At 47.7% G+C, this 27,929-nt stretch overlaps 2 protein-coding genes across 3 annotated transcripts in view; one reads left to right on the top strand and one right to left on the bottom strand.

Annotated features, from left to right (window-relative positions):
- GPA33 (glycoprotein A33) overlaps positions 1-27,929 on the top strand; it is a 91,509-nt gene that overhangs the window by 24,514 nt on the left and 39,066 nt on the right. For both annotated transcript variants that reach the window (XM_084790266.1, XM_084790267.1), the window contains exon 2: positions 15,951-16,292. The gene's annotated coding sequence lies outside the window, so the exon portion shown is untranslated. The remainder of the gene's footprint in view (positions 1-15,950; positions 16,293-27,929) is intronic.
- On the bottom strand, positions 1,800-27,929 carry STYXL2 (serine/threonine/tyrosine interacting like 2). Its single transcript, XM_084790036.1, has 7 exons — positions 27,900-27,929; positions 27,080-27,194; positions 26,456-26,577; positions 14,560-14,654; positions 12,657-12,888; positions 10,818-11,035; positions 1,800-5,034 (listed from the first exon to the last, which is right to left on the bottom strand). Exons 1-7 carry the CDS (start codon positions 27,908-27,910, stop codon positions 2,270-2,272), a joined length of 3,558 nt encoding a protein of 1,185 aa, XP_084646162.1. The 5' UTR covers positions 27,911-27,929; the 3' UTR covers positions 1,800-2,269.

Here is a 27,929-nt window from a genome sequence, read left to right as displayed (position 1 = left end):
TGCTGCAGGCAAAGGCATTTCCTCAGGGCTGGACACTGATCTTTATCTGTTGTACTATTCTAGTGAGCTGAGTTGGTCTTTCTGTTGGCCATGCAAGCCACTGTTGTCCCTGTAACCTATGGCTCAACCAAAGGTGTATAGGTTGCCCCTTGGTCTGTTTCTCTCAGGCTTACATTCAGGGCTGGAGAAAGATAGGCAATTTAGAAATCAATATACCTCAAATGTGTGCTCACCATTCATTCAGCAAGATATGAATTGGGGTTGACTAGGAATAGTTTTGATTTCAAAATGCATTGTCTATCTTGACATGAGTGAGATTAATTTGTATATTTCAGAGAGAGAGAGAGAGAGAGAGAGAGAGAGAGAGAGAGAGAGAGATACAAAGTAACTTGCTCCTGGTGGAAAGGCAGAGGGGCCTCACTCAATGATAGTTTATTTTTTCCCTTTAGAAAATTGAAGTTCAAAGGTAGGTACCCAGGTGATTGTGCACACATCAGATGCCTTCCCATATGAATGAAGTGGGAGGGATGCTGAGCTCCCCCCCAGACAGAATGTATAGTACCAGCTTTCTCACAGGGGGTAAATTAGAGTAACATCTTTATGAACGAGGGGGTGACCCCCTGAGTTTCCGAATCTAGGGACTGGATCTGACTAAATGAAGGTAGGCAAAGGGAGGAAAGGGGAGGGATAGAGCAGGGGCTGGGAATTTTTCTCACGGCTTCTTTCTCCTGTAGTCAGTGGAGGGAGATGAGCCATGAGCAAAGGCAAGCGAGTGAAGGCTGGCAAATTAACCCAGCTGCGTCGGCGGCATCTGTGCCCTTCTGAGTTTGTGCTGCTCAGGCTGGGCCCCCTTTGCCTTGGTGTTGTCTTATGTGCCTGCTGTGATGCGTGGTGCTGAATTAACACACAGGAGGTGGGTGCAAGCTCCGTGTCCCATGAAACTCAGCTTCAGACGAATGCATCACATGATTATTAATAATTATTTCTCCCGTCAGCAGGGTCCCTCTGTTTTCCTCTCAGTAATCATTTCTTTGCCACCTTTGCTCTAGAACTGAAATTGTTGATGGTTGATACCTTGGAGCCATGCCTGGCTCCTTGTGGAAAGGTCCAAAGATAATGCCCTTTTCATTCTTCCCTTCAGAAAACAGCTTCAAGGACATGCCCCATGGGTGGCATCTGCAACAGATATTTCCCCATCAGAGGGAAACGAGAGGACACATGCTTTGAATCCTTGCTCAGCATTAATTCAGGGAGACACAAGTTCAAATCCTGAAACTTCACTAATTAAGGCTGTGCTTTAGAGACACGAGAGACTTGGGAAAAAGAGTAAACAAGTCTCAACCAACTTAACCCATACACAGTTCAAAAAAGGATAAAGTAGGTTATCTACTACACTATTAAATGACCCTTCAGTAAATTAAAAGCAAGAACGGCCACCAGCTCTCATTAAAATACCACCTCCTCCTCACTCTGAATGGGACATCTTTTCATCTCTCTCCCATACTTGTTTTATTGCCATTCTAAGGGGACCCTTCTCTATCTCACAGCACCAAACATGTTTTATTTTCTTAGTTTTTGTTTGCTTATTTCTCTCAAAGGTTTTCTAGGATGGCCTCTGACTGTATCGTAGCCTAAATCCTTCATCGGTCTCTTTAGTAATGAGACGACCATGGCATTGTTTGAAGACGCAGCTTTTGTAGAACACGGCACACAGGTGGGGCTGGCTCATCTTTTCAGCTGCGTCTTTTCAAACGAGGCTCCTCTAACAACCAGAGTTAGAAACGACCAGAATGAAGGACTATTTGACAGCACACCAATTTAATGCAGATCCAGAACATTGAAAGGAAACCACCCACAGCTGAGCATTTGCAGGGAGAGGTCACACCTGCCGCAGGACAGATTACCTGGGTCTCATTACAAACCCTCTACAAACAGAACCGCGATCTGCAAGTATGGTCTTCCTCCGTGGCTTTGTAGACGCACGTCTCCACTCTGCAGAGGACACTATGAAATACAGATGGGAAAACACAGAAGGCTAGAGGGGCCTAGGGTGGGCCTCACATGGATGGCTCTTCTCTCTTCTCCTCCCTCCTGAAAGTCCAGGCCCTTTCTACGTGGACACTTGCATTTCGGGACATCTGGAAGATCCTGTCTGCCTGCTCAACCCTTGGCAGGCTGTGGTAAAGTGCTCCCAAGCCCCGTGTTAAGTTGAGTGTTTTTTTTTTTTCTCTCCCTGTGTTCTGTGTCTCCAGTGTGGGCGTTGCCCAGCTCAGTCCTCCCTCCTTCTTTGCAGTTTAGTTCTGGTTTCTTCTTGCCGCCGTCTCCAAGCCGCAATGATGGCTTCGTCGTCCATTTCTTCTTCCTCTTGCCGGTTTGTACTTCTCCGATACTGGGACTGACGCCCAGAGGCAAACCTCCCTTCCTCTCTGTTTTCTGTCCTCTCTCTCTCTCCGTCCTCTTCGGACCTCATGAAGCTCTGGGTGAATTTTCTCTTGGCCCCAAACTCGGCGAAGTCTGACTTAGATGATTCTTTCACATTCTCCCAGTCCCTGGGTCTGGCCCAGTTTGGGCGCCTTGGCTCTGGGGACTCTTCCCCATCGGAGGGGTCAGGAGTCCGGCGGAAGAAGTAGGGTTCTGGGCTTTCCTCGCGGGAGCTCGAGGTCTCGCTGAATGTGGACCTGGAGAATTTGTGTGTCTCCCGGGCCTCCTTGGTGGTGGAAGATGAGAACCGCGAGGTGTTTCTCACAGCGTTGCCGTCTGCTTCGTGGAAGGAGGTGTCCTGTTCCTCTGACCGGGATTTGGAGAACTTGTAACTGCAGGATTTAGACTCTGTTTCCCGGAGCAGGGAAGACCTGGTATACCTCCCCCGGGAGCTTCCAGACCAATCACTTTGGGGAGGAGATTTTTCTTCCGTCCTGAGGCCACTGAGCCACATATTAATATTGCTATCCATCTCGTTGCCAGCTCGCCGGCCGTTTCTGTAGTGATCGGAGATGGCCAGGGAGGAGGAGGTGTCTGTCTCCGGCTTCTGGGAATTACTGCGGGAGGAATACCGGAAGCTGCCGATGGCACTGTCTGTGTCCTCATCTCTGTCACCCATGTTGCTGTCTTCATCATCCTTGGCCTTTTTCTTCTTGAAGAGAGAGCTGCGCTTGTTATCAGATGCCAGCTTCTCCACTTTATACTCGGACATCTTCTCCTGCAGCTCCGTTTGCATCTCTCTCTCCTTCCGGCCAAGCTCCTTCAGGTCCACATTGTCAGCAAAGAGGCTGTAGATGGGCTTGCTGGTCCCCCTCACTTTGTTTCCACCGCCTTCAGCCCTGGAGGTCAGTGAGCTGGTGGAGGACAGCACAGACTGCAAGTCAGAGCCGGCTCTCACCTGGTTCTGAGGCGGTAAGCCGCCATCCAGGGAGGCACTGAGCGTGGACATCTGGTCATCCCCCAGGCAGCTGGCTGCTGGTGTTGCCTTCAAGCTGGCGACCGAGGGGGAGCGGGACAACAAGAGCATTTCGTTTTGCTTCTGCGCCAGGGTTTCATTGACTACGTTGGCAATCCAGTTCTGGATACTGGCGATGGAAATGGCATCTCCAGGTCCCAGTGGCAGGTTAGGCAGGGGTGTGGTGGGCATGCTGCTGGCAGGCTGAGACAGGTGAGAATGGTGGCTGTGGGTGCTGAGTACTGATGCTGTGTCCCCATCTGCACTGACTGAGGGGGCTGCAGACCAGAACGCAGACAGGGGGATGCTCCTGCTGGCCGCCGAGCTGGCCGTCTCCCAGCTTCCCATGGACTGGCTCTCTTCCAGGGTCTGTCGGCTTCTCTCCAGTAACTCTAGTCTCCGTTGTCTCTTCTTGGCCAAGGCTGCGTCCTCTCCCTTGCTCATCTCCACCACCTCCTCCTTGTTCTCACTGCCCACTTTTTTCTGGTGCTTCAGCTTCCAGGCCTGGTAGGCTGTCAGGTTGACGTCGGAGAGGTTCTTCTCCCCGGCTGCCTCCTCCGTACCATGCTCGCTGCTTCCATCTCCCACCTCTGAGTCTTTCTTGTGAAATCCAAATTGGATCCTCTTAACCTTCCACCTTTCCAGGGGAGTGAGCTTGTCCTTGTTTCTGCTGCAGAAGTTGTAGAAGGAGCTGGCCTCGGACAACACGCTCTCCTCATCATCCTCCCGGACCCTGCTCCCTGCCTCTGAATCGGCATCTGTCTCCTCCCGCGTATTCTTGGAGTGGTACTTCCGGGCAGCCTCCTTCTCAATCTCCAGCAGCCTCTCATTCCACATGTCCCAGGTGCTCTCCGTAGACTCAGAGTCAGAGCCGCGTCTTCCGCTGCGGCTTTGGCGGCTCCTCTCCAGCTGCTGCTTCAGGACCCGGATGTCATGGCTGCTCACACTCTCAGAGGCGCTGCTCTCGCTTAGGGTGTGTCTGCGCCTTCTGCGGGCAAAGGAGCTCTCTTCCTCTTCTTCTTCCTCCCGAGTCCACTGCCGGTGTCCTTTGGCTTGGTACCTCTCGTTTCGGCTCTGCCACTCCTGGATTAGCCTTTCCACACCCTCGTCCTCACAGTCGTCCTCATCCTGGGCCGAGGAGGCTGAGCAGCTGCCCTTTCTACCCTGAGCAGCCTCGCCCCTGGGGAGGCCCTGCCCCTTCCTCCACTCCTCATAGAGCTTCTCCTCCTCCTCTTCATCAATGAGGGTGACTGGCTTGGAGACCTGGCTCGCCGTCCCCAAGGAGGTGCCACTCAGGTGGCTGGTGGCATCATCTTCCTCTTCCACCATCAGTGAATTTACTCTAGCACCCAGTGTGCTCCCAGCATCCTCCTCTCCCTCCTCCTCCTCCTCACCGTAGTCCTCTTCCCTTTCTTCCATTAATTTCTCATTGAGCTCCCGCAGCTGTTTTAGGAAGCCATCATTGGGGTAGATAGCACGTTTTCTGCGCACAGTCATCAAGGCTTCCAGGATGGCCATGCTGTGGAAGATCATAAGGTAGGCCACCACCAGCACTGCTGACCTGCTGATGCCCATCTCACTGCTGACCAGGACCTTCCCTAAAAAAAACGAACACAAGAGACAATGACACAATTGTGTGGCTTCTTCATGGCGTTTTTCTAGTGTGCTCTTTTGATGTCTTGAGCTTTATGCATTTGCTTTGATTCTGGTGTTCATCCATGCTCAAGTCACACAGACTCTTCCTCCTCCTAGAGAGAAGAAATTAAGGAAGTTGGGAGGCAGAAGACAGGGGCAAAACAATGCCAACTTCCCTTTATAGCATCCTTGATGCTACATTCCCAGCATCCGGCCTCTGCAGGATGCCAGCGGCAATGGGAACTCATTGGCTCACAGGTCCACAGATGCACACCCTTCCCTCCGTAGTGGACCATCTAATCCTTAGAGAATTCTTTCATATATTAGGGCAAAGTATAACTTACTGTAACAGGCATCCAGAGGGTCTACACTGATATTCGGGAATCAACAGCAAATGCACTTGTGTGAACCAGACCTTTTGTACAAAGGCCTTCACAAAGATCACTGTCATATTTTTTGTTTTGCCTTTCTGACTATAGCCATTCTCTTCCAAACATTAAATCAAAACACTGAACTATTAGGGTTTTTTTTTCTCATGAGGAATGTTTTTCCAAGATAGGACAAGATATTTCCAGTTTAGACAACTCACATAGAGTAGGCCAGGCCCCTTGTCACTTGTTCTGGACACCCAGCCTTCACTCAATACCATCAATACTAATCACTTTTTATTATTATAACGAAATGCCCGAGGCAGGTAACTTTATAAAGAAAGTGAGTTCGTTTTTTGCTTATGTTTCTGAAAATGTATCATCTAGAGGCCATATTTAATGACAGCCTCCCTGCTGGTGGAGTCCTGAGGCAGTGTAGAGTGTCAGAGGGTAAAAGACAACAAGTGTGTGTGTGTGTGTGTGTGTGTGTGTGTGTGTGTACATGTGCACGTGTGTGCTCATCTCTGCTTTTTAAACAGCTTCCAGGATTAAATCATGAGCTCCTCTTCTAATGACCTTATCTAACTTTCATCATTTCCTAAAAGCTGCATCTTCAAACCCTATAGTTGGACCAAGTTTCTACCCTCTTATTATCTCAAAGAAATTGGGATTAATTTTCAGGTCAGGAAGCCCTGGGAAGGGGCACTCAAACCATCTAACTAATAGTGTTGTTTGCAATTTGGACAGACAGGTCAAGCAATGATTTTTAAATTCTTCTATATCAACTGAAATCTATGAAACTTTTAAAAAAAAATCCACCTGCTACTAAGTCATGTGCCTCACCTTGTAGTATGATTTAAGCAGAAAGATAACATCACAAATCCCTGTTGGTCTTTTTGGTCTACGTGGGCTGTTCTTCCAGCCTGCAGAAGCTCCCGGAAGTCTCAGCTCTACCATTCAGCAGACATGTTGTCCCCTGGCCTCTCCTTCTGCTTTGCATCTTTCATAAATGTGACAGACACTCTGTCAGTCCCTTCATTCTAATGGCTGTTTAAAATGCAGCCTGAGACCCCTGGAGACCTTCTTCCTGGCTGTCATCAATCTATTTGCCAACAGCCTTTAGAGACGTTTGCTAAATCGGCAGGAGTCCTATCTGATAATATGACTAGGGGACGACTCTTTTATTATTATGTTTTTGCGTTGGTAAGGCCATGTCTTTGTCACAGAGGAGGTCAGAGACTGAGACTTGAAAGGATCCAGGGCCCAGGAACACTATTCTTGCCGGGAGTCAGCAGCCACTAGAGGGAGGTAAGTGAACAGGGTCAAAATAATAGAAGCCTCTATTTCCAATTCTCGCCCTTCCTGCCACACCTGTACCTTACCAAGGACCTCGACTTAACCTTACTGGCCAAGTCGCAACCGCTGGTGGATACTAGCGGGACCTCACACTTCTCCTTTGACAAGCCGGCTCACTCTGAGGAAATTACTGCCAAGATTTCCTCATAAGGGCCTTGAGTCTCATTTAGACTTAGTCTGGTGAAAAGCAGGTCTGGAGTGGGGGGAAGTCTTCCTAAGCTATGTTCTTTGCTCCTGGAATTCCTCTGCGGAAGTCAGGGAAGCAGCCTGAAGGACAAGGAGGGGCAGCGTGAGTGGGCTTTAGAGCTTCCACTCACTTCCTCCAAGCAAGAGCGGGGTGGGGGTGTTGGGGGTGGTGGGGGCGAGCGGTTCTCTTCTCTCTGTTATGTGCAGGGCCCAGGCAAGGGGAGCACTCGGGACAGAGCTTGTCTAGCGTTTGGGAGGACCTGGGGTTGATCCACAGCACCAGGAAAAAGGCACTGACTGCAACTCCGGGGGCACCCTCCGCAGTGAAGGAAAACTATGTTATGAAAGTGGCAGGGTAGGAAGACAGGGAAAATCACAGAGACGGAGACGAGAGAGTGGAAATAGCGTCCCCCCCCCCAACCTCTCACCAATGGAGATCAAGAGTCCCCGCACTGTATCACAGTAAAGATTGCCCACATAACGATGACGTTCCTTTTCATATATGGGCATGTTGTTAAAAAAAAAAAATCCATGATATAGGTTTAAGGCTTGAACATGTATGACCTTGGGCAGGCTTCATTCCTTTCCCAGACACTGTCTAGAGATCTCAAACAAATCTATTAACTTTGTTTATAGTGAAAATGCTTAACTTCCTGCATGCCTAGGATCTAGAGTTTTACCTCATCAACAGCAGTCCTGCCGGGTCCTCTTCAGGAACAGCCCTGTGATCTCGCTTAGGCTAAAGGCAGCCCTTTAGAGATAATGGCCTCAGATTCCTACAAGAACAGTATGCCTGGCTACCGTAAAGGCGGCCAAGTGCCCCTGCCCCCAGAGATGTCTTGCTTTCTTCTTAAGCTCCCCTCTTTCTATCATCCCCTGTTTTGAGATGTGTTTTAAAATGTCTTTTAATAAATACCAAGTTTGCTACTCCATACCTGCTCATCCTGAAACTCTTTTGTGTCAAGGACCTGGTTTTACCTCCGTGGAGGTCCCCAAAAGATTAAGGGACTGCTTCGGGCTGATGTGGGTAGCAGTATAGAGCTGTGCCTCTGTCCCTGCCACTGCTGACAGGATGAAAGCTTTCTGCCAATAAAATGGCTCCAGGAGATGGCCAATGTACACAGTCAATGCTTTGTTTAGCAACTGGGCTGATTGGTGGGTGGACAGCCCATCTGGATAAGGCCCCCGTTTCAAAGATTAAACACTGTTACGGGAGACAGTGTTGGGCTTAGCAAGACTATGTCTATGCCTTCTCTACAGTGTATTTGCACTGTAGCCTCCCAAGTCATAATTCCCTATTTCTTCAGGACATAGCTCTCTGCACCACAAGAAAAGCAGTGCCTGCTCAGAAGCCATCTCACTTGCTGCTGGTGATAGAGCTCACAGCAATAGACAAGGGACCAGAGTCTGCCAGACAAACTCTGCAGGGGATTTGGAAACTGGACTGAAGCAGATGGCTAGCTAGTGGCAGCCTTCCTGTCTGACATAGAGGGGAGAACGAAACCAGAAGCCAGGAATCCTGAGAGTGTCTAGGGTCTCCATCAGGCCATGTTGGGGCCCTGTCTTTACATTGTTTCCTGTGTCTCTTGGAAGCTCAGCTTCATTCAGTACAGTGCTTTGCTGAGGAGTTGGAGCTGGTTTTGCACTTACTGGCAAAACCCATGCCCCCTGCTCCTGTATGTGGGCTGTTTTTATTATTTTTTGAGACAGGCTCTCGGTGTGGAATGGTGACTGGCCTGATACTTGTACAGCCAAGTTGTTGGCTTGGAAGTCATGACAGTCCTTCATCCTCAGCCTCCCATGTGCTGGGACTACACACATCCACCATCCCCTTGGACTAAGAGAATTTTATTATCACACGGAGGCAAAGCCAGAGGGCCTGTCTAGGAGTCTCAACATCCTAGTCTGTAAAACATAAACAGCAGTGGCCATCATGACCTCACTGAGATAGAGACTCATGCTCCGTCCTCCGGAGCATCCTAGAGTGGGAGAAGGAAGGCTCTGGGGGAATTCTGGTATTTACTTTCTTGCCTTGGAGAAGGACCTATCTTAAGGCAGCAACAACCACCAGTGCAGTTCTTCTGTTGGCCTGTATGAGACAGTGGCTCAGTTCTAGAATAGAGAGAGGAGAGGCCTGGGCAAGGTGGGGACCCAAGCTCCCTGTGCAGCGACCAAATGTTAGCCTAAGCCAGGAGTTCTCAACCTCTGTGCCTTGACCACTTTGGGGCTGCGTGTCAGATATCCTGCATGTCAGATATTTACAATATGATTCCCAAGAGTGGCAAAACTACAGTTATAAAGTAGCAACAAGATAATGTTGTGGTTCGGTGGGAGGCATCACCACAACATGAGGAACTGTATTAAAGGGTCTCAGTGCTAGGAAGTCTGAGAACCACTCTGTCCTGACTGGGTGGGTCCCCTCTATAAGCCAAAGGCAGGGAACTTTCTGCTCCACTGCAGCAACCTGTTTCTTCACAGGCCCCTCTAGCCATGAGTCTAACTTCCGCCAGAGCTCCCTGCCGACCATGTAACTCATGCTCTCCCTCAGTGATAGTCAACGTGGCATCCACAACCCATGCCTTGCTCTTCAGCTCTCCCTGACAGGAGGATGGCCTTTGGTTGTGGGGAGCAAAGGAGCAAAGCCTCCTCGCCCAGGCTATACAGTGAAGTGTTGCCTCTAAACAAACCAACAAAATCTCAGGATTTAAAAAAAAAAAAAAAAGGTACCAAAAGAAGAAGGAATCCCCTTTCCCCCCCCCTTTCTCTCTGTGTGTTATAGAATTTACATACATACACATATTCTGTGCAGGTGGGTATTTTCCATTAGAAGCTACCAGCCCTGGTCATGGGTGGTGGCAGGCAATGTCCCTTTCCAGGAATCACTAACAATATTATTTCTTATGCCGATGGCAGTAACTTTTAAACTATTTGTTACAAGGCAGGCAGTATGCTACAGAAGCTTGTTTTTAAGTTTGTGTGTTTGTTTTTATTCCTCACAGCAACAGTAGCATTAGTAAAATATAAGGACCCTGTGCTTCCTGGGGCAAGGAAAATAGGACAAGTATAACGCTAGCTAATCAAGGATTCCAGGACAGGCCTCTGGACAGCAAGCCCTGCATATTTACTGCCAGGCTGTGGTCCCTGCAGGGGCACAAAGCTATCATGGAGGAGTGTGCTGACTGCTGGGCTCTCCCACAAACTCCCCTCTAATCTCACAAAGCCTCATACAGCACCCACAGCCCTGCTCCACCCCCCCCCCCACCTCCTTGACAGTGTTCCAAGGCAGAGGGAATGACTCCCAGGCTGTCGGTCACCTCAGAGTCCTCATGGGCTCTCTCGCTTCCCCATGGCTGCTCCTTCCAACACTCCACCCTCATGCACTGTGACAATTTAGCCCAGCCTTTTGTTCCTCTGCTTCCCTCCTGACTAGCTCCTCTTTCCCACAGAGTTTAAATGTCCTGTCCTTAGTCAGATCCTCCCTAGCACCCTTAGGGAGCGAGCCTGCCACTCCAGTGCGTCACCTTAGTTAGATTCTGCCTTGCATTGACTGCCTTCCCTCATTTCCTCCACTTCTTCCTTCCTCCTCTCCCCCCTCCCTTACCTCCTTCTTTCCTTCCTTCCTTTAATTTTCCCTCTCCTCATCGCTGCATCTCATGACTGTGAGAGGACAGTACTCACCACAAGTTCAGCCCTTAATAATTACCCACTGGGCGAGAGAAAACAACCACATGAGGACAGATCTCCTCCAGGCAGTCAGGAGGTTTTCATAATATCTCCCCACCTGGCTTCTCCAATGGGGGATTTCCAACAATCTGGAATGCGCAGAAGGCCCTCACCTCTGTAGGTCAGCAGTGCTTCATCGAGGAACTCAGCTGCCTTCCGGAAGTGCTGGGAGATGTCTACCTCTGGAAAGTCATCCACTTCCACGCCCAGGTACTGGATCTCCAGGCCAGTGTAGAACTCAGAGCCAGTGTAAACGCCTGTGCCATGCGCAGCGTTCAGGATGTGGGTGATTCCCAACCTCTTGAGGCGCCCCTTGTTCACAGCCACACTCCTGGAGGAAGAGGCAGGGCATGGTTGTCAGAGTCAGAACTAGAAAGGTATATTATCAGTTGATGGGGAAACGCATAGCTGGGCCAGCACCCCCTCCTATGTCCCTAGCACTGTGGGGCTCATTGCTAATGCCTTTAATAAAGAGTGGGCCAGTGCTTTGGGCTACAGCAAGATAGAAAAGAGACAGGGGATTGGCCAGGGAAGGATGGGGGGAAAAGGAGGATAAGGCTAATATATATTGGAAATGTACATGCATCAGAGCATAAAGGTGGCATAGAAAGTAAGATTAGGGGGCTGGAGAGACAGTTCAGTGGTTAAGAGCACTGGCTGCTCTTCTAGAGGCTCCAGGATCTATTCCTGGTACCCACATAGTAGCTCCCAACCGTCTTCAACTCCAGTCCAGGAGATCCTCTTCTGGCTTTAGGCACGCAAACGGTGCACAGATGTACATGCATGCAAAATATGTATACAAAATATTTAAAATAATAAGTAAGTAAATAAATAAAGTAGAAGTCTTGCACTCAGGCATCACATGCTGTGTTCTTCCAGATCCCTTCACACACGTGATTTTATTTTATCCTTATCATAAATCAAAGAGGTAGAAAGGGAAGATACTTTTGTCCCTGTTTGAAGATTATAGAAATGGGTTCAAGAGCTTTTTACCCAATGCTTGAAAGGAGAAAAAGACCAAACAAGGCCCAGGGTTCAGGACTCTTCTTTTCGTAACTGAGTACGTGGAGCTCAACTTGAAGAGCCCCAGAGGACTGCAGAGGCCTTTAGCTGGGCGTGCTGGAGGTGTCTGCTGACCGCAGAATAAATGCTTCCGCACCAGCACATATAGCTAAAGGTCACATAGGAGTGGATGATCTGGGAATCAGGTTCCGGGCAACTGATCGCTCCGTGATGGAGTATAAGTCCCAGTATCCAAAGCTTTTTTCCACGCTGCCTGCCCCAGGGCCTTAACCTCTGTCGCTCGATTCTGGATCTAAGCATAATTGCATCAGGAAGATATCTCATTAAGTAGCCAGTGAGTCAGCAAAAATCAGTTTCACAACGTAGCCTACTGGTGCCAATTATGCACTGACAAGACCCTGAAGAGATGGAATGTGAGAGGTGGGTTTTTTTTTTCCACTTCAGAAACAACTGATTAACTTAAAACTAGGTTTTATGATTATGAAAACACTGCCTATGAAAAACAAAGACCTGTGTATTTCAAAACCACCTCTCAGTTACTGTTAACATTTTATCCCATCTCCTCCTAATCTGAAGCGTATAAGAATGTGCACTAAACATATATGCACGTCGGTACTTTCAGAAGGTTCTAGCATCCTCTTATCTGCTTATTAGAGATGTGGTGAGGTGGTGGAAATGATGGAGTTGGCAAGCTCCCGTGTCAGGAAGACCCCTGGAAGAGCAAGGCTGTGCTGCAGAGCACGCACGGGAAGGCAAAGGAGAACTGCTCGTTTTGTGTGGGGATCTCTGTGTGCAGTGTCCGGCCTGGCTAAGTGGTCGGGAAGGCGCCATCTGATGAAACCATCTATGGGGGCCTTTGGTGACCTCCAGGGATTTCATCTCGGGGACTAACCAAAGAGAAGAAGGACGGAGGGCCGCATCGCACTCACTTCTCAGCGATGAAGACGTTGGGCCAGACCTCATCCACCTCATTCCGAGGGGCCTCTTGCCGGTCCTGGATCAGTGCGCGCTGCAGGTCCAGCACGCAGGGCGTGTTGAACAGGCTTTTGTCATCCATCTTCTCCCTGACACGGTTGTATAGGTCTTCCACCAGCAGCTGTTCGGCGGACTCCAGCATGCCTGGACACTCGGCGTCTGTCCTGAGACCCCGAGGCTTGAGTTCTAGAGGGGACAGGTGACATTTGTAGCAAAGAGATAGGAACACAATGGCTTTCTCTGTCTTTTGGGAGAGTCTCTCTCGGCCAGCCTGCTACCCTGGCAGGGATGGAATACTGGGAGGATTTAATCAGGACTCAGGAGGACCGAGGCGTTGACCTAGACACTTGTGATCGGAATCTACTGCAGGTGAGTGTTGGGGAGGGAAAATCAAACTGATTTCTGTCATTTACTTCTTCATCTGTAAAGCTGGCTGGTAACTTTTTAAACCTAGGCTTTTGAGTACGTACAGTGTCTGATTCTCGGTACTACAAGGATGGTTATACGTATTTACTAAATTAATAAATAATGCTCTTTCCTAACAAAGTCCATCCTATCACATCTGGAATGCAAATACTCCTGGGAAAAGTTAAATTTTTCATCAGGCAACTATGAGACACTACCTTCTGAGCTACACTTAATTTGCTTATTTGTTTCACTCGTTGTCTGCCTCTCTGCGCGAAAGCCCAAGCACCTGCGGGCTTTTCACCTCTGCCTGCGGTTCTTGTCTCCCCAGGTTCCTGCCTACTTGCTCACAGGAGGGTGGGAGCTTTGCTCTCTTGAGACTGTATCAAGGCAGGACCAGGGCCTTTCTGACAAGATGTCAGAAAACTCAAATTCTAAATGGGCTCTAATTCCAGCTACCAGAACCTCCTGCCACCACTAATGCTGCCTTCCTCTGGCCAACCCCATCAGACATGAGGCAGACCATAGGAGGGGCCATAGGAGAGTAGGAAAGAGTAAAATTGTGAAAAACAATTGGCTCAAACTTGCTAGGAAACAAAACAAAACAAAGCCCTACACATTCCAATCAGGGTGAGTATCCTTGAGTAGAATACAATATGTTGTCTACCTCAAATTTGCAGTGTAAATATGAACACCACCATCCACCTGCTTCCCTCTAATTTTCCTCATGCCAACCTGCCTTATCAATTTAAAATTTAAAAATAGCTATAGAGTATGTGTGTGTTTGTGTGTGTGTTTGTACGTGTGTATGTGTGTGTTTGTGCATGCATACCATGATGTCCATGTGGAGGTCAAAGGGCAACTTGTCAGAATCGGTTCTTTCCTTCCACCATGTGAGATCAGAGGACGACACTGGGGTTTTCAGCCTTCGTGGCGAGCGTCCTTACCCACTGAGCCATCTCACTGTCCCTACTTTATCAGCTTTTAAAGACAGACTGGAGACTGCATTTAAGCGGAATGGCTACAGATGTAAATGTAAACATGTTTTTGGACAGGCCTCTCTGGGTATTCCTTACTCCTATACAGTTCTTGGGCTTTTAGGATTGTGCCTGCCACAAGCCCTGTACACCCTCCCTTACTCACAACCCTTGAAGTTAACAAAACAAACAACCAGAATGGACAGTTCTGGGGTCAGAGTGGAGCCGATTCTCTCTCCATGACTATAAACCTAGAGAATCATTCACACGATATGTAAGTATGTAATTATTTTTACCTTGTCCCACCAAAGTTATTCAGGTGGATCTGGCTCACCTGTCTCTCTCTGTCAGGCATGCTCTCAATGCGATCGCTAGCACTGACAGGCATGTCTGCCCCTCCCACTGGGCCCCCTGCAAGGGTCTTCAATTGGCCACCGGGCCCTCCCTCTGCCCACTTAGATGCCGGTTGCATTACCTTCGTTGATGATCTGCTTGGCAGCTACTGCTGAGGAGAGGTGGATGGGCTCCATGAAAATGCTTTCGGTTTCTGCATCTGAGACCAGTGAGTACCTAGGAGAAAAGGACATATGTGGGAGAGAAGCCCGGAAGCACGTGCGAGAAGGCATTCTGGCAGTAGGCACCTGTGCCAGTCGTAGCTCTGTGTGGGAAACAGTGAGAGAGAAGAGGGAAGCCTGCAGTGTGGCTGGAGCACCCAGGGATGCTGTGTGACGGTCATGCGGTAGATTGGTGCCCACTGATTTTCCTACCTGAATTAACACCTGAGTCTGGGTCTGGATGGTGGGAAGGAGAATGTTGGGTGCCCCTCCCCTCCCCTTCTGCCATCAGTACTATTGAGAATGTCACCAGCCGTGCCTCTATCGGCCTCTGAGGGATAGAGGGCTGCACAGGCTGCCACTGTCCCCTCCATCCCCAGTTACCTAGTCCTTGATCTCAATGGAGGGGAAGTGAAAAGCCACAGGAGTGCTCAAGTCACAGGTCCTGATGCTGAGCTCAGAGGATCGACAATCAGGCTGAGTCCAAGGAATCAATAAAGTAACATGGCTAAATATTACAGCCATTTCTCAGAAGAAATTCAGTGGGGGTATGAAAAGTAGCACCGAGGAGCATGGAGAATTAGGGCAGGCTGCTAAAAAGTTCACGAGTGAACTCTGCCCTCCTTGGTATTAACGGACATTGGATTTCCTCAGTTTTCTAGCCTTACCTTTAGAAACAGAGTGACTGAAGGAGAGATAAACCTGTTTTTTAGGATCCCAAGTGCAGATTGAAACTGTCTTGTGAGAGAACAGGTGATGTTAATCCAGTTGAAGACCAACCACCTCATGCGGGAGCTTGATTGTTGCCAGCGGAAAAGATCCCGTCAACAGACTCTGGGAGGAGATATATAAATGAGCCCAGAACTGGAGGTGGGGCTTTTTGGAGACCTGGGATAGTTTTGGCTGTTCATTACTCAACTTCGAGACGCTCCAAGAGAGAACCGCTTGAGGGAAGACTTGGGGCTCCGGCTCCTGCTGAGGGTCCGGGCTCTGGTTACTCCAGGTTCCAGTAGAAGAAATCCCTCTGATCACGCAAGGAGAATCGTTCCTCGGAACTGATAATCTTACAGTTTTGTTATTGTGTCCGTTAATCCTCTTTTACTATTGTTTTGCTTAGTCCGGTCATAAGTGACATATGCTCGGTTAATAAGTTGTAATAAAATATATTGGTTAAGAAAATTGAGCCTACAAGTGACTTAAAAAGCCGGATTACTTAATGGATAGCAACTCTGAAATGTACATAGCCTTCTGGAAATGTAACCCTGACACAGCGTCCTACCGGGTAGAGTGAACTGTTACTCTTGTTTTATAGGTGAAGAAACGGAATTCGAACCAAGGATATCATCCAACTGGTGAAGTGAAGATGCAGCCAGGTGGTCCAGTCTGGTCTTCAGCACAACACACTGGTGCCATTTAGGTTGCCACAGAGAGATGAGTCCATCAGAGAAGGCCATCCCAGCTGGTTCCCAGGCCTGCTATAGATGCGGGCATAGGAAGGCACTATAAGAAATACTTGTGAGGACGTGCATGCTTCCAGTGACAGATCTGAGCTGAGTAAGGTTGAGCTGAGAAGAATCTAGCTGCTCTGAACAGAGAGAATTTGAGCTAAGCTGGAACGGAACGAAACTGGATTGATTACCAGAAAAACTCTCTTGTAAGTATCTGTGACACCACAGTATACTCTTGGGAGACTAGTGTGCTCCGTGCCGGCTAGGCAAGGGGAAAATGGCTTCCTAAAAGAAAGAGGTAGCCTGTGACTGTTCCCAGAGTATGGCCAGACAGATCTGCCTGTGCAGCCCAAGGAACAGCACACTGTGGCATTAATGGTCCATAGTCCCTAAGGGCTTTCCAGCCAAGGTTCCCAAGAGCAATAGGTCCCTGAAGTCATTCCTCTTTTAGCCTCAAGCGGTCTTTATGCACAGAGAGTGCACTTCCAAAAACACATGGTGTCCGAGTTACCTGTAACAGTCACATATCCCCAGAGGCTTACATGCTTGAATGGTTGGCCCCCGGTTGGTGATGCTGTTTGGGGACATGGGGCCTACCTTGAAGGTCGTACCCATCTCAGGATCTGGGTCTAACCCCCTTTGTTTCCTGGTCTATGATGAAGGAACTATCTCTGTATGCTCCCACGACCAAGGATGGAGGCACTTCTGCTGCTAATATTTTCCTTGCCTTGGTAGGTTGGCAATGCTCCAAAACTAAGCCAAATCAAACCTTTTCTCTGAAGCTGTTCTGTGAATTATCTCATCACAATGATAAAAGAGCAAGTCACGTAGAAAACTGGTGTCACTAGAATGACATCGTTTCTGTGATTAAACGTGACCATATGGCCTTTGCGACGGGCTTGCGATCTGCACTGTGGGCTGACAAAACTTTTTAAGTGTTGTAGGAGCCTCATGGGGCGCTCTGGTTGGAGCCCAGAACACTAGAATGCTGAGAGAAATGAGGACAATAAAAAACTCTATTTGTGAGGTTTCAGATGGGAACTAAGACTATTGGAGACTGGGCTAGAGGTCACGCGTGTTAAACTCCACAAAAGAATCTGCATGCATTTTGTCCAGGTCCTGAAAGTTTGAATTAAAGAGTAGTGGGCCAAGTAATTTTGAGACAGTGGAGCATGTAAGAGATGGGATAGTCATTGTTTACTGATTTGGGCAAGATTCACAGTGAAAATCCAGAGCAAAGGTGGGGCAGACAGACTTGAAAAACATGCATCCATGTTGGGGTGACATGCAGCTGGTCCTATAACTAACCCTCCATTCATGTTCCTATTAGTAACTCCAATAATCTCATTGGTTCACCAACTTGGACTTTAATAGTATCCTTACTTTGGTCTGTCACTGGGGTAAATAGACATCTGTTTGTGTCTTCCTAGAAAAAGTCACTCAATACCATATGAGGGCTCTGGCTACCTGAACTATCAATTTAAAAGGGCCACTGGCTAACAGTCTCTGCTGAGCTTCCCAGCACACACCAAGCCCCTCATTGGTGGATCCTCCAGCATTCCTGGCCATCCCAGCTCATATCCCAAGAAACAGATTATCTGATAAATCCTATCCAGAGTCCTGGCTTTAAAAACAAGGGATGAAAATATTATCGTCTAAGTTCTTAAATGTTGTTAAGCACAATTAGGTAATGGAAGCAGCATTATTCTAAGGGCTAAGAGATGGTTTCAGCCACATACTAAGGCATTCCTTAATAGTGCTGAGCCAAATCAGTGTCATTGACAGACCCTTTGTATGCTGTGGGCGGGAAGTAATGACAAAATCCTGCCAATACAGGAGCAGGACAACCCCAGCCCGTGTGTTAGATCTGTGGTCACTCTGAGCCCAGCACTTATGGCAGTCTTGGCTTTCAAATACATGCATTTCACAAAGCCACAGCCAGCATTAACATTTTAATAATATTATGAGTCACATTTCCATGTCAACAATATTTATACAGAGAGTTTTATTAATTATTTATCGATAACATTATTTATACTGGTATTAATAAAATATTAATCATTTTACTTGCTAAGGGTCAGGTCTGTATAAAATGATATTTGGAGGGAACCAAAACAAACCCCTGGTGAGGATGTTGACAACACCGGGAGGGTTATAGAAGGGGTCTTCTTTGAATAGCCCCTCATTTCTCCTCAGGGCCGTCTTTGTTCTACTGTGGGCCTCCAGGGCTCTGCACCCCCAAAAGGTGCTTTTTCACATCTCTAACTGACAGCTACGAAAATTAACACTAGATGTGCCCTTGATTGTCAGCTGTGCAAAGATGCCCGGCGAGGAGTTCAGAATGTGGTGTTGCTGGGATCTTGGTCTGGTTTCGCCTTTCTGGAGGGGCTTTGATCCTGCCATTTCCTCTAAAGTATGTTCACTTCAAATTGTGAAGATTGGTGCTTTTGCCTGTTTTTGTTTGTGTTGTTGTCCTTTGGTTTTGGTTGGTTTGTTTTGTGACACCTCGTCTCGTTATGTACCTGTCTGGTTTTGTTGTTCGTTTTGTTTGTCTGTTTGCTTGTTTTTGACACTTGGTCTCACTATGCAACTCAGACTGGCTTGAATTCTCTCTATAGCCTAGGTTAGCTTCAAACTCAGCATCCTCCTGCCTCCACCTCTTGAGTTCTGGGCTTACAGGCATGTGCCACCCCAGGTAATTTTCAGACTTGGTTCCAAGTGACTAATGAAGGAATTAAGGATAGGTGCCTAAACTTTGGGACTCTGAAGGACGATTTGTAATTAAGGTGCAAAACCAGGAATAACTGAGTTATTCCTGCTCCCGGAAGTAAAGACTGAACTTGGCTAACGAGTCAGAGGACATGAGAAGGTGCCAGGAAGATCTACACTTTGGAGGAGTTGTCAGCTTTGTAACAGAGAAACAAGGAGGGCGAGAGAAGATCTCCTCCCTAGCCCCGCAGTACGTCTGCGCTCCACGCCTCGGCTTTATCCGGTGTGCAGTGTGGGAGTATTTTTCTGAGTCCACTGCTACAAGGAGATACAAACCTAATAGTCCTCACATTGTCCTGCCATGGGTTGGTTCATGAAGCCTAATAACGAGGCGTGTATAAAACTGAAAAAGAACTTACACTCTGCAGAGGATCAGGACTATCAACAAAGAAGGGAGGAGAGAGAGAGAGAGAGAGAGAGAGAGAGAGAGAGAGAGAGAGAGAGAGAGAGAGAGCCAGAGAGAGAGAGAGAGCCTGAATGGTAGCCCTGCTGATATCTGCAAGGTCGGTGAGATGGCAGCCTTGAGGTCTTGATTTATGACCACATCTGTGCCTCACCCAGTATTCCTGAGATGGAGTGAAATGACACGCACAGCCTGATTAGAAAGCAGCAAGGCTAGCGGTTCCAGAAGGGCAGGCAGAAAAAAGGAGGATCGAGGATCGATACATACCTCATCACAGGATCAGGAAGGCAGCAGCTAAAAAAGCCTTGAGGGGGAATTGCAAAAGCACAATAAAGGGGAGTTTGATGGACTTCCTGACCAGGACCAGGAGCCGGTGCAGCTTTCTTTAAACCTGTGTTTTTTCAAAATTGCAGACTGTGACCCATTTGTGCGTCATAAAATCAATTCAATGGGTTATGCCCTGTGTCTGGGAAAGGAAGAAAGAAAGGATAGAGGTAGGGAGGAGGAAGGTAGGAGGGAGGGAGGAAAGCACCGTTCAGTGTAAGGATAAGGGCAGTTTGAGAAATTTTTACAAATTTATGTGTATAGTGTACACACTCTCAGCTGTGATATAAATGGTTTGTTCTACGGTAGATTATAAACAGCGAGGTTTGAAAGACAGTGCACCAAACGGATTGCCAGGCAGTCTAGTGACAGAACTGTGACATTCCCACCAGACTCCCCTGCAGCTAATCGCCTTCAGTCTCTTGCAGACAAAATAGGGGTGGAGTCTTGGGAGGGGTGCCCTCTTTGATTTGGTCTTTACAGAAGATGCCAGGTGAGTGCTGAGAGGGGAGAGAGGTCCGTGTGCACCCCAATTCCTTCGGATAGCTGGGAGGTGAAATGCAGATCACGGGTGAGGACAAGGCCTCATCAGGCTCCCTCGCTAGGCAGGGGTTTGCATTTCTCTGTTAACTTGTGAAATCCTAGGAAAATCTGTCTTCCTGGAAGACGGATGACTAACTGCAGCCTTTCCCCCCGAGGGAGGATAGTTCCCAGTGGCTGGCTTTGCATCTAAGCCAGTGCATGAAGCCAGTGTCCACCTCAGTTAGGAACGGAGGTTTATGTGCCTGTCCATTGTCTACACCCTCTTGCCAAGTTCTTACGTCACAGGATGAGATTCAGATGAGGATTAAAGTGTGAAGACTTCCTGCCAGGATGACAAGCGCACTTCACATCAGAACTGCAGTTATCACCGCTTTGCTGATAGTGGCCCTTTGGAGCATGCGCTGAAGCTGCTCGAAGCGCTGTCCTTGTCTTACAGGAAAGGAAAAGGTGATGTAACTAAATGAAATATACTAAGATGAAATCACCCCAGGTTAGGATCATACTCCAAGCCGATGGTTAAGTGTCCTTAGCAGAGGAGATGAAGGAGGGACTGAGATTGGGATAATGCTACCACAGGGAAGAATGGCCACAGCCAACCAGACCTATGAGGAGACAAGGGGGGAGGGGGGTCCCTTAAAGCCTCAGAGGGAGCAAGGCTCACAGTGACCTGGATTTCAGGTTTCTGGCCTCCTAAGCAATGAGACAATGCACTCATGACTTCTTAGCTCCACATATTGCTACAATTGGTTCAGAATCCTAGAAAACAAGTACCAAAACTAAGGGTTTGTTGCATTGGGCATAGTGGCATGTTCTTGTCTTCTTAATATTTGGGAGGCCGGGGCAGGAGGGCAGCAAGCTGGAGGCCAGTCTGCGCTCCATAGTAAGTGAGGCTCTGTCTTGACAAACACGCAATGAGGAGTCTGTTGGCGAGCTGTTTGCTAACTTGGTGTGTTGGTTTTAGAAAGAGTCAAACCTTCAGTTAAAACAAAAAAGCAAGAGGGACCGAGTCTCGGGAGGGGGAGGAGGAGACCGTTCAGCATGGGGACCCAGAACCAGAAGCAGTGTTCTGCTGAGAACACAGCATTTGCAGAATCAGACAAGTGCAATGTCCTCACTGGCACGTGCACAAGTCTTCTTAAAGAAGAATGTACGGACATGCTGAAAAACTGGAAGAGATCCTTCTTTGGAAGAAAAATGAATTAGATCACCCTTTGTCAGATATCAGGCATGCTCATTTATGCTGTATTGTCTGTTCTCAACCACTGAGGCAAGCTACTATTCCTGATTGCTATTTAGACAGCACATTCTCATGGCTAACGGGCTGGAGAGCAGGCCTGACCTCAGTTTTGGCCCCAGCAACACCCAAGTCCTTTCCACGATGCTATCCTGCCTACTACAATGGCTCCTCCCTGCCCTCATGACTTAAAAAAGAAAGATTTATTTGACATAGAACTTATGTACACATTGCATATGTATAAAATGTGCATATTGGTGTGGTGGATTTGGCATATGTTTCCATTTGGGAGATCACGACCACCACCAAGGCTTGATTTGCCGGCTCTCCCAAACTGCCGCGTCATGCTTCTCCGTAAACCCTTGCCCATCCCTGCCCTGTGCTCTTCAAGGAACCACTGATCCGCTCTCTGCCACTAGAGAGATGAGTCAAACATCTATAATGTTATAAGAATAGAATCACAAGGTGTGCACTCATTTTTGTCTGACTGCTTTCAGTCAGCACAATTACTTTGCCATCCATGCACACGTTTTATGAGTTAATATGTCATACCCTCTTATTGCCACATAGTATTCTTGCAGGTGAGTATGTCGCAATGTGATTATTCCCTCACTTGCTGATGGACTGTTTCTGAGTTCTTATGAAAAAAAAAAATTGCCTGGAGCATCCATGTACGATTCTTTACGTGGAACTCAGCTTTTATTTCACATTTCAAATCGAGAATGGCTGGACCGTACGTGGGTGAGGATATCTCTAGGCAAGCGTTACCTGCAATTTTGTAACAAATGACAGTTTGTGAAAGGGCTATACTCTGAATTTCCAGCCTGTGATTGTTCCAGCTGCTGTATCCTCCTGAACAGCTGGGACGGCTAGTTTTTCTCATTTCTGACAGGCCAGTAGGTCCGTAATGGAAGCTCCTCATGGGCCTAGTTTTAATTTCTCCAGTGACTCAGGAGTTGTTAGCAGAGTTTCACGTGCTTGTGGATGGCATGTCTGGGGAAGCATATTTTCAAACTTTTTGCCCATTTTAAGCTGAATTTTGACAGTTAAAATGTATTTACTGAATTTTGAGGGTTAAAAGAACTATATTCTAGATAAAAAAAATACCTTGTCAGATATGAATTTGAAGATATATTCTCCTAGTCAGGGAGTTGTGTTGTTAGCAGTAGGGTGCCTGTTACATAACCGTGAAGACCCGAGTTAGAGCCCCAGAACCTATTAGAAAGCCAGGCATTGGACACGTGTTGATAGCCCCAGCACTGGGGAGGCAAAAGCAGGAGGATCCCTGGAGCTCACACAGCAGCCAGCCAAGCCTAGTAGGCAAAGCCTAAGCCAGTGAGAGAGCCTGACTCAACATCAAAGTGTACGGAGCCCACAGAATGACGCCTGAGGTTGACCTCTGGCCTTAATATGCAAGTGCACACTCTTCCCCACACAGAACATGCACACAGACATACAGACACAGCCAGACCACACACACACACACACACACACACACACACACACACACTACACCTACTGTGAATGCATTCATCAGGGTTCTATGCAATGCAGTGGAATTGCTTGTTCGAAAGCTGTGCTTACAGTGTAAGATAGTAATGACTCACACTTTAGACTTTGTGATGACGTGGAAAGAAGAAATAGCCCATGACGTGTCATCATCAGTTTGCCTTCCTTGAAGACTTCTGAAAACAGCAGCCTTCTAAAAACAGGGATCTGGTTGCAGGAAGTTGTAAGGAGCAGACACAGACCAAGAGGGGCATCCACACCAGTGGAATTCAGCAGCCCTCACTGAGAACCAGAGGAAACCTGCCGGGGAAGGACCATGTCTGAAGGATGCTCATTTTGGTCCATTTCTATATGGGGGCTCATCCTGCTTCAGGGTCCCACACAGGTCTCTATCTACATTAGCAAGGGCCTTTGTCTGGCTAACTTGATGCAAAACAGTGCCACTCTGCCTCCTGCTCCCTTCCCTTTCAGTGGCTCCCTTGCCTCTGTGTGCAAGTTTATTTGCCTTCCTCGGCCAATGATCTGAGAAGCCCAACCACATCAGGGGATGGCTAATAAAACATCTATTCTCCAGGGCAGCATGCTGTACACTCGGCTTCATCTATCCAGCTGGTGTTTGAGTGTATGTTTTCTGGTGCACATTTTATTCACTTTTGTTTGGATGTATCAAAAGTGAGCTCGCTGCATTGGAGGGGAGGAAATGCATTTAACTTTAGCAGATGGAGTGTAAAGGTTTCCTATGAGTCTGCCAGTTCACACTCTCCCCGGCAAGGCGGGGAAGTTCTGGTTCATTCATGCCCTCTTTAATATTGCCACCAGCAGCCTTTTGTTTTCAACATTCTGGTGATCGTGGTGTAGTAGTAAATCATGGTTTACTTTTATTGATTTTTTAAAAAAACATAATTTAAGAATGGGCAGAGAAACTTGTTGGTATATGCAGAGCCCACTAATTGACATATTTTAGTATATATTCCATATACCCATGATAAGAATGAATTTCTTGAAGTGGTTGGGCTCATACACACACACACACACACACACACACACACACACACACACACACACACACGTTCTATAAATACCAATTAGGTTAATTTTGTTTGCATTTTCTATATTCTTCATAAATTATTTATCTCATTCTATCATTTAATAAGATATGTTTTCTAAACTATTTGGTTAAATTTGTGAACTTTAATTTTTTTCCACTTCCATCATTTTAAAAATTAATCTATTAATTGATTGTATGTGAGTGAATGTAGTGTGCCCCAGATGTGTGTAATACACAGAAGAGGGTGTTGTGTCCCCTGGGACTGGAGTTACAGACCATTGTAAGCTGCCTTGCGGGTGCTGGGAACTGAATCTTGGTCCTTGGGAGAAACAGCCAGTGCTTTTAATTGTTGAGCCATCTCTCCTGCCTGGATTTTTGTTTTGTTTTCGCTTTATGTATTTTTGAGGCTATGTTGTTAGATCAAGGTATTTAAAATGATTATGTTTTCCTGGCAAATTGAACCTTCAATAATTATGAAATTTCCTTCTTTTTCTCTAGCATGCTTATCTTAAACTCCACCTTGTCTGGTGTCAATGGGCTAAAATGGTTTCTTTTCTGTTTGTGTCTCCCCACGTGGCATCTTGTGCATATTATCGAGAGATGACTACAGTATTTCCTATCCCAGTTTTTCTCCTTTATAATGCAATCTTGAAAATCTTTTGATTGACTTGTTGCGTCTATATTGTTTCCCTTTGAAACTTGTGTGTGTGTGTGTGTGTGTGTGTGTGTGTGTGTGTGTGTGTGAGTTTGTCTCTTTCTGTCTGCAAACTATAGCAGCAGAAATGCTGTGTCTTGTGGTCATGCTTCCTGCCGTGATGACAATGAATTAAACCTCTGAAATTGTAAGCCAACCCCCAATTAAATGCTGCCCTTTATAAGAGTTAAATGCTGTCATGGTGTGTCGTCACAGCAATAGAACACTGACTAAGGCAGGAAGTGCCGAAGAGTAGAACTACATCTTAAATCTCTAACTCTGATACCCGTTTCTAGGCACAAACACAATGCTATTCCATGATGCTGAACTTTAAAGGAGTAATTTCTGAGCTCTATCTGGGCTGAGTGCCTGACCCATGTGTGATGAATTCACGGGGCTTAGAGCACCCCCAGAGCTCATGGCTTATTCTGAGGAGCTGTCTTCCTCCAACAGAGAGCTTTGAACTCCGAGAAGCAGAAGCCAGTGAGGGAGACTCCTCTGGGAGAACTAGGAAAACTGGGGTCAAGAAAGGCCATAGATGCCTAGAAATCAAGGTTCTATAGGGCTAGGGGTGCAGCTCAGCATAAAAGGGAGACCAGCACGTTCTGAGGCACTGGTTCAGTCCTCTGTTGGGTGAAAAACCAGGAGAAAAGTCCTGAGATACTTTAGTTGGGCTTCTCTTTTGATTGACAGGGATTGACAGTGTCTACTCAGTGATTCTTCTCATCATTTGGTGACAGAGCTGAGATTAGAAGGCCGGTTTCCCTTCTCAATCGTGACAGATGAAAACAGGCATACATGCTACTGTTTCAGCAGGCGTTTCTTTTCTTTTTTCTGTTTCTTTCTTTCTTTTTTTCTTTCTTTCTTTCTTTCTTTCTTTCTTTCTTCTTCTTCTCCTTCTCCTTCTCCTTCTCCTTCTCCTTCTCCTTCTCCTTCTCCTTCTCCTTCTCCTTCTCCTTCTCCTTCTCCTTCTCCTTCTTCTTCTTCTTCTTCTTCTTCTTCTTCTTCTTCTTCTTCTTCTTCTTCTTTTGAGACAGGGCTTCTCTGTGTAGCCCTGGCTTGCCTTGAAACTAGCTCTGTACATCAGGCTAGCCTTGAATTCAGAGACCCACCTCCCTCTGCCTCCAAAGTTCGGGGATGAAACACTTGTGACATCAAACCCAGATTCTTTTGCTTTGGTTCTTAAAGTTGCTTTTGTCTATTTCTAGTGTGGTGGGAAAGGGGTGAATATGCTATGGATCGTGTGTGGAGGTCAGAGGAGGACGACTTGCAGGAAGCAGTTCTGGGCTTCCAGTATGTGGGTCATGGGGATCAGACATAGGTGGGTCTGCCTTGGCTCAAGCGCCGTTACCCAGTGAGTCACCTCTACAGGTCAAAGGCGCTTCTTTAGTCCCATGTGTTTTCTTAACAGCTCACACCGATTTGTCAAGTTTCATCACCCTAAATCATCAGTGCTCTTAATGGAACAGAAATGGCTTGTCACAGAGCACAGAGGACTCTTCTAGATGTTCATTTCTCCCATTGGTCTCCTGCCACTTGCTCCAGGGCGTGTCCCCAACCCTTGGAAAGCAACAACTCCATTGTGGATGCAAGATTATTTTAGTACCAGGGCCTGGCCCTTAGGCCTCTTTCCTTCTTCATTTCTTAACTTTCTGGCCTCTTAACACCTCACCCAGCCCTGGTCCTGGTGAATCAAGCACACCCTGTAGGTAGACCTGCCAAATTCCCACTCCCAGGTTCAGGCCCGCTGCAGCACCTCCCAGAAGCCTTTGGTCCTCCCCTAAGTGCTTGCCACCCCCCTCCTCCACCCTGCCAGCCCTCAGCACCCAGCAGTGGCCCACTTACTGGCTTGGGGAGGGACTCCGGAGATAGTGGGCCTGCACGGCTCTCACATCGGCTTCATCCTCCTCGTTCGGAACCACCTGCTCCTCCTCTGGGTCTCCGCCGGTCGCCATGATAGTCTCTGTCTGTGTGGCAGGAAGAAAATTGGTTAGGGAAACAGATTCAAAGGCTCTGGAATGTCACCTTGTCACCTTGGTGGACTGAGAATGGGAGGGTACTGCATGCTAATATCCCAGTGGGTAAAGGATCCATAGGGACACCTATAAGATGGAGCCCAGCTATTGTTAGCAGGACACCACGACGTGACACAATATTTAACAAGTGTAGATTGCTTAACCGGACAGGAGCAGGAAAGCTGAGAGGGCAAGCAGAGGTTTATCTTAAGTGTAGTGCAACAGGTTTGTAAAAGACAGCGGATTCCTCAGACTAAAAACACTTGAAGACACCCTTCCAACTTCGCTAATGTGAACACCATTTATCTTACTGGAAGGGACAGCAGACCCCCTTCAGGGATACTTATTGAGCCTGTGTCAGCCATGGCTGCCATCTGACACTCAGGGCAGACTGCCACCCATTTGAGCCTAAGACCCAGCTTACCTTAGCAGATCTGAGGGGAAGAACACTCACCTCGGGCTGGTATGTCCACACTAAGGACCAAGGACCCCAGGAAAATGACCAAAAGCTCTGGCTCCAGAGAGACCAAGCTTTCTCCTTTCCGGAGGGCTTCTTCTCTGAGGGACAGCTGTTAACAAGAAACCTTAGCCAGTCTCTAAATTTAGCCTCTGGCCCCACAGGATGGCAGCTCTCAGGGAGGAAGGAATGCAGGCTTCACTTAACCCTTTCCCTCCTGGCTGATTCTCAGACACTGAGGTTCGGCAGTGGAATTAGGAGAGGCTCACACTGTGGGTAGAGGGACTTAAAGGAAGCCCTTCTCTTCCCACAAGAGGCTGCGCACTCAAAGCACTTCCCCCAAATAAGCCGAATCAGCACAGTTGTAATAAACAACCTTCACTTTGCCTCGTAGCATCTTAGAGAAGCCTAGAAAAGAAAAATACCAGTTTTACAGAACAGGCTGGTCCTCAGACAGACAGGTGTGGGGAGGGTACCATATTATGATTAAAGAGAGGTCATGGCTTGTGGCCAGCCTGACATTTTTTCATGGAAATGTCTGAGGACCATACAGTGGACCGGTTGTACCACTCCCTCACATCTCTGCCTCAGCATTCATGGCCCTGGTAACGGACAGTGGCAACTAGGGATAACATAAAAATTCTGAAAACATCATAAACTTCAAAGAACTCATGAGCCACCCTATCTTCTGCCACTCCTGCCACCATCCCTACAGTCCCCAGCGACTGGACAGTTGACCCTCTCATTCTACATGTCCTGAGACTCCGTGGGTCGTTCCATCTATCTGTCTCTATGTTTCCACTGGCCTCCAGCTCACCCTCTCCACATTCTGCGATTGCGCCTTCAT

Source organism: Acomys minous, assembly GCF_964271855.1.
Source record: "Acomys minous genome assembly, chromosome: 1".
Lineage (NCBI taxonomy): Eukaryota > Metazoa > Chordata > Mammalia > Rodentia > Muridae > Acomys > Acomys minous.
Note: the sequence above shows the minus strand (reverse complement) of the source record. Positions and strands in the feature narration are given on the sequence as shown.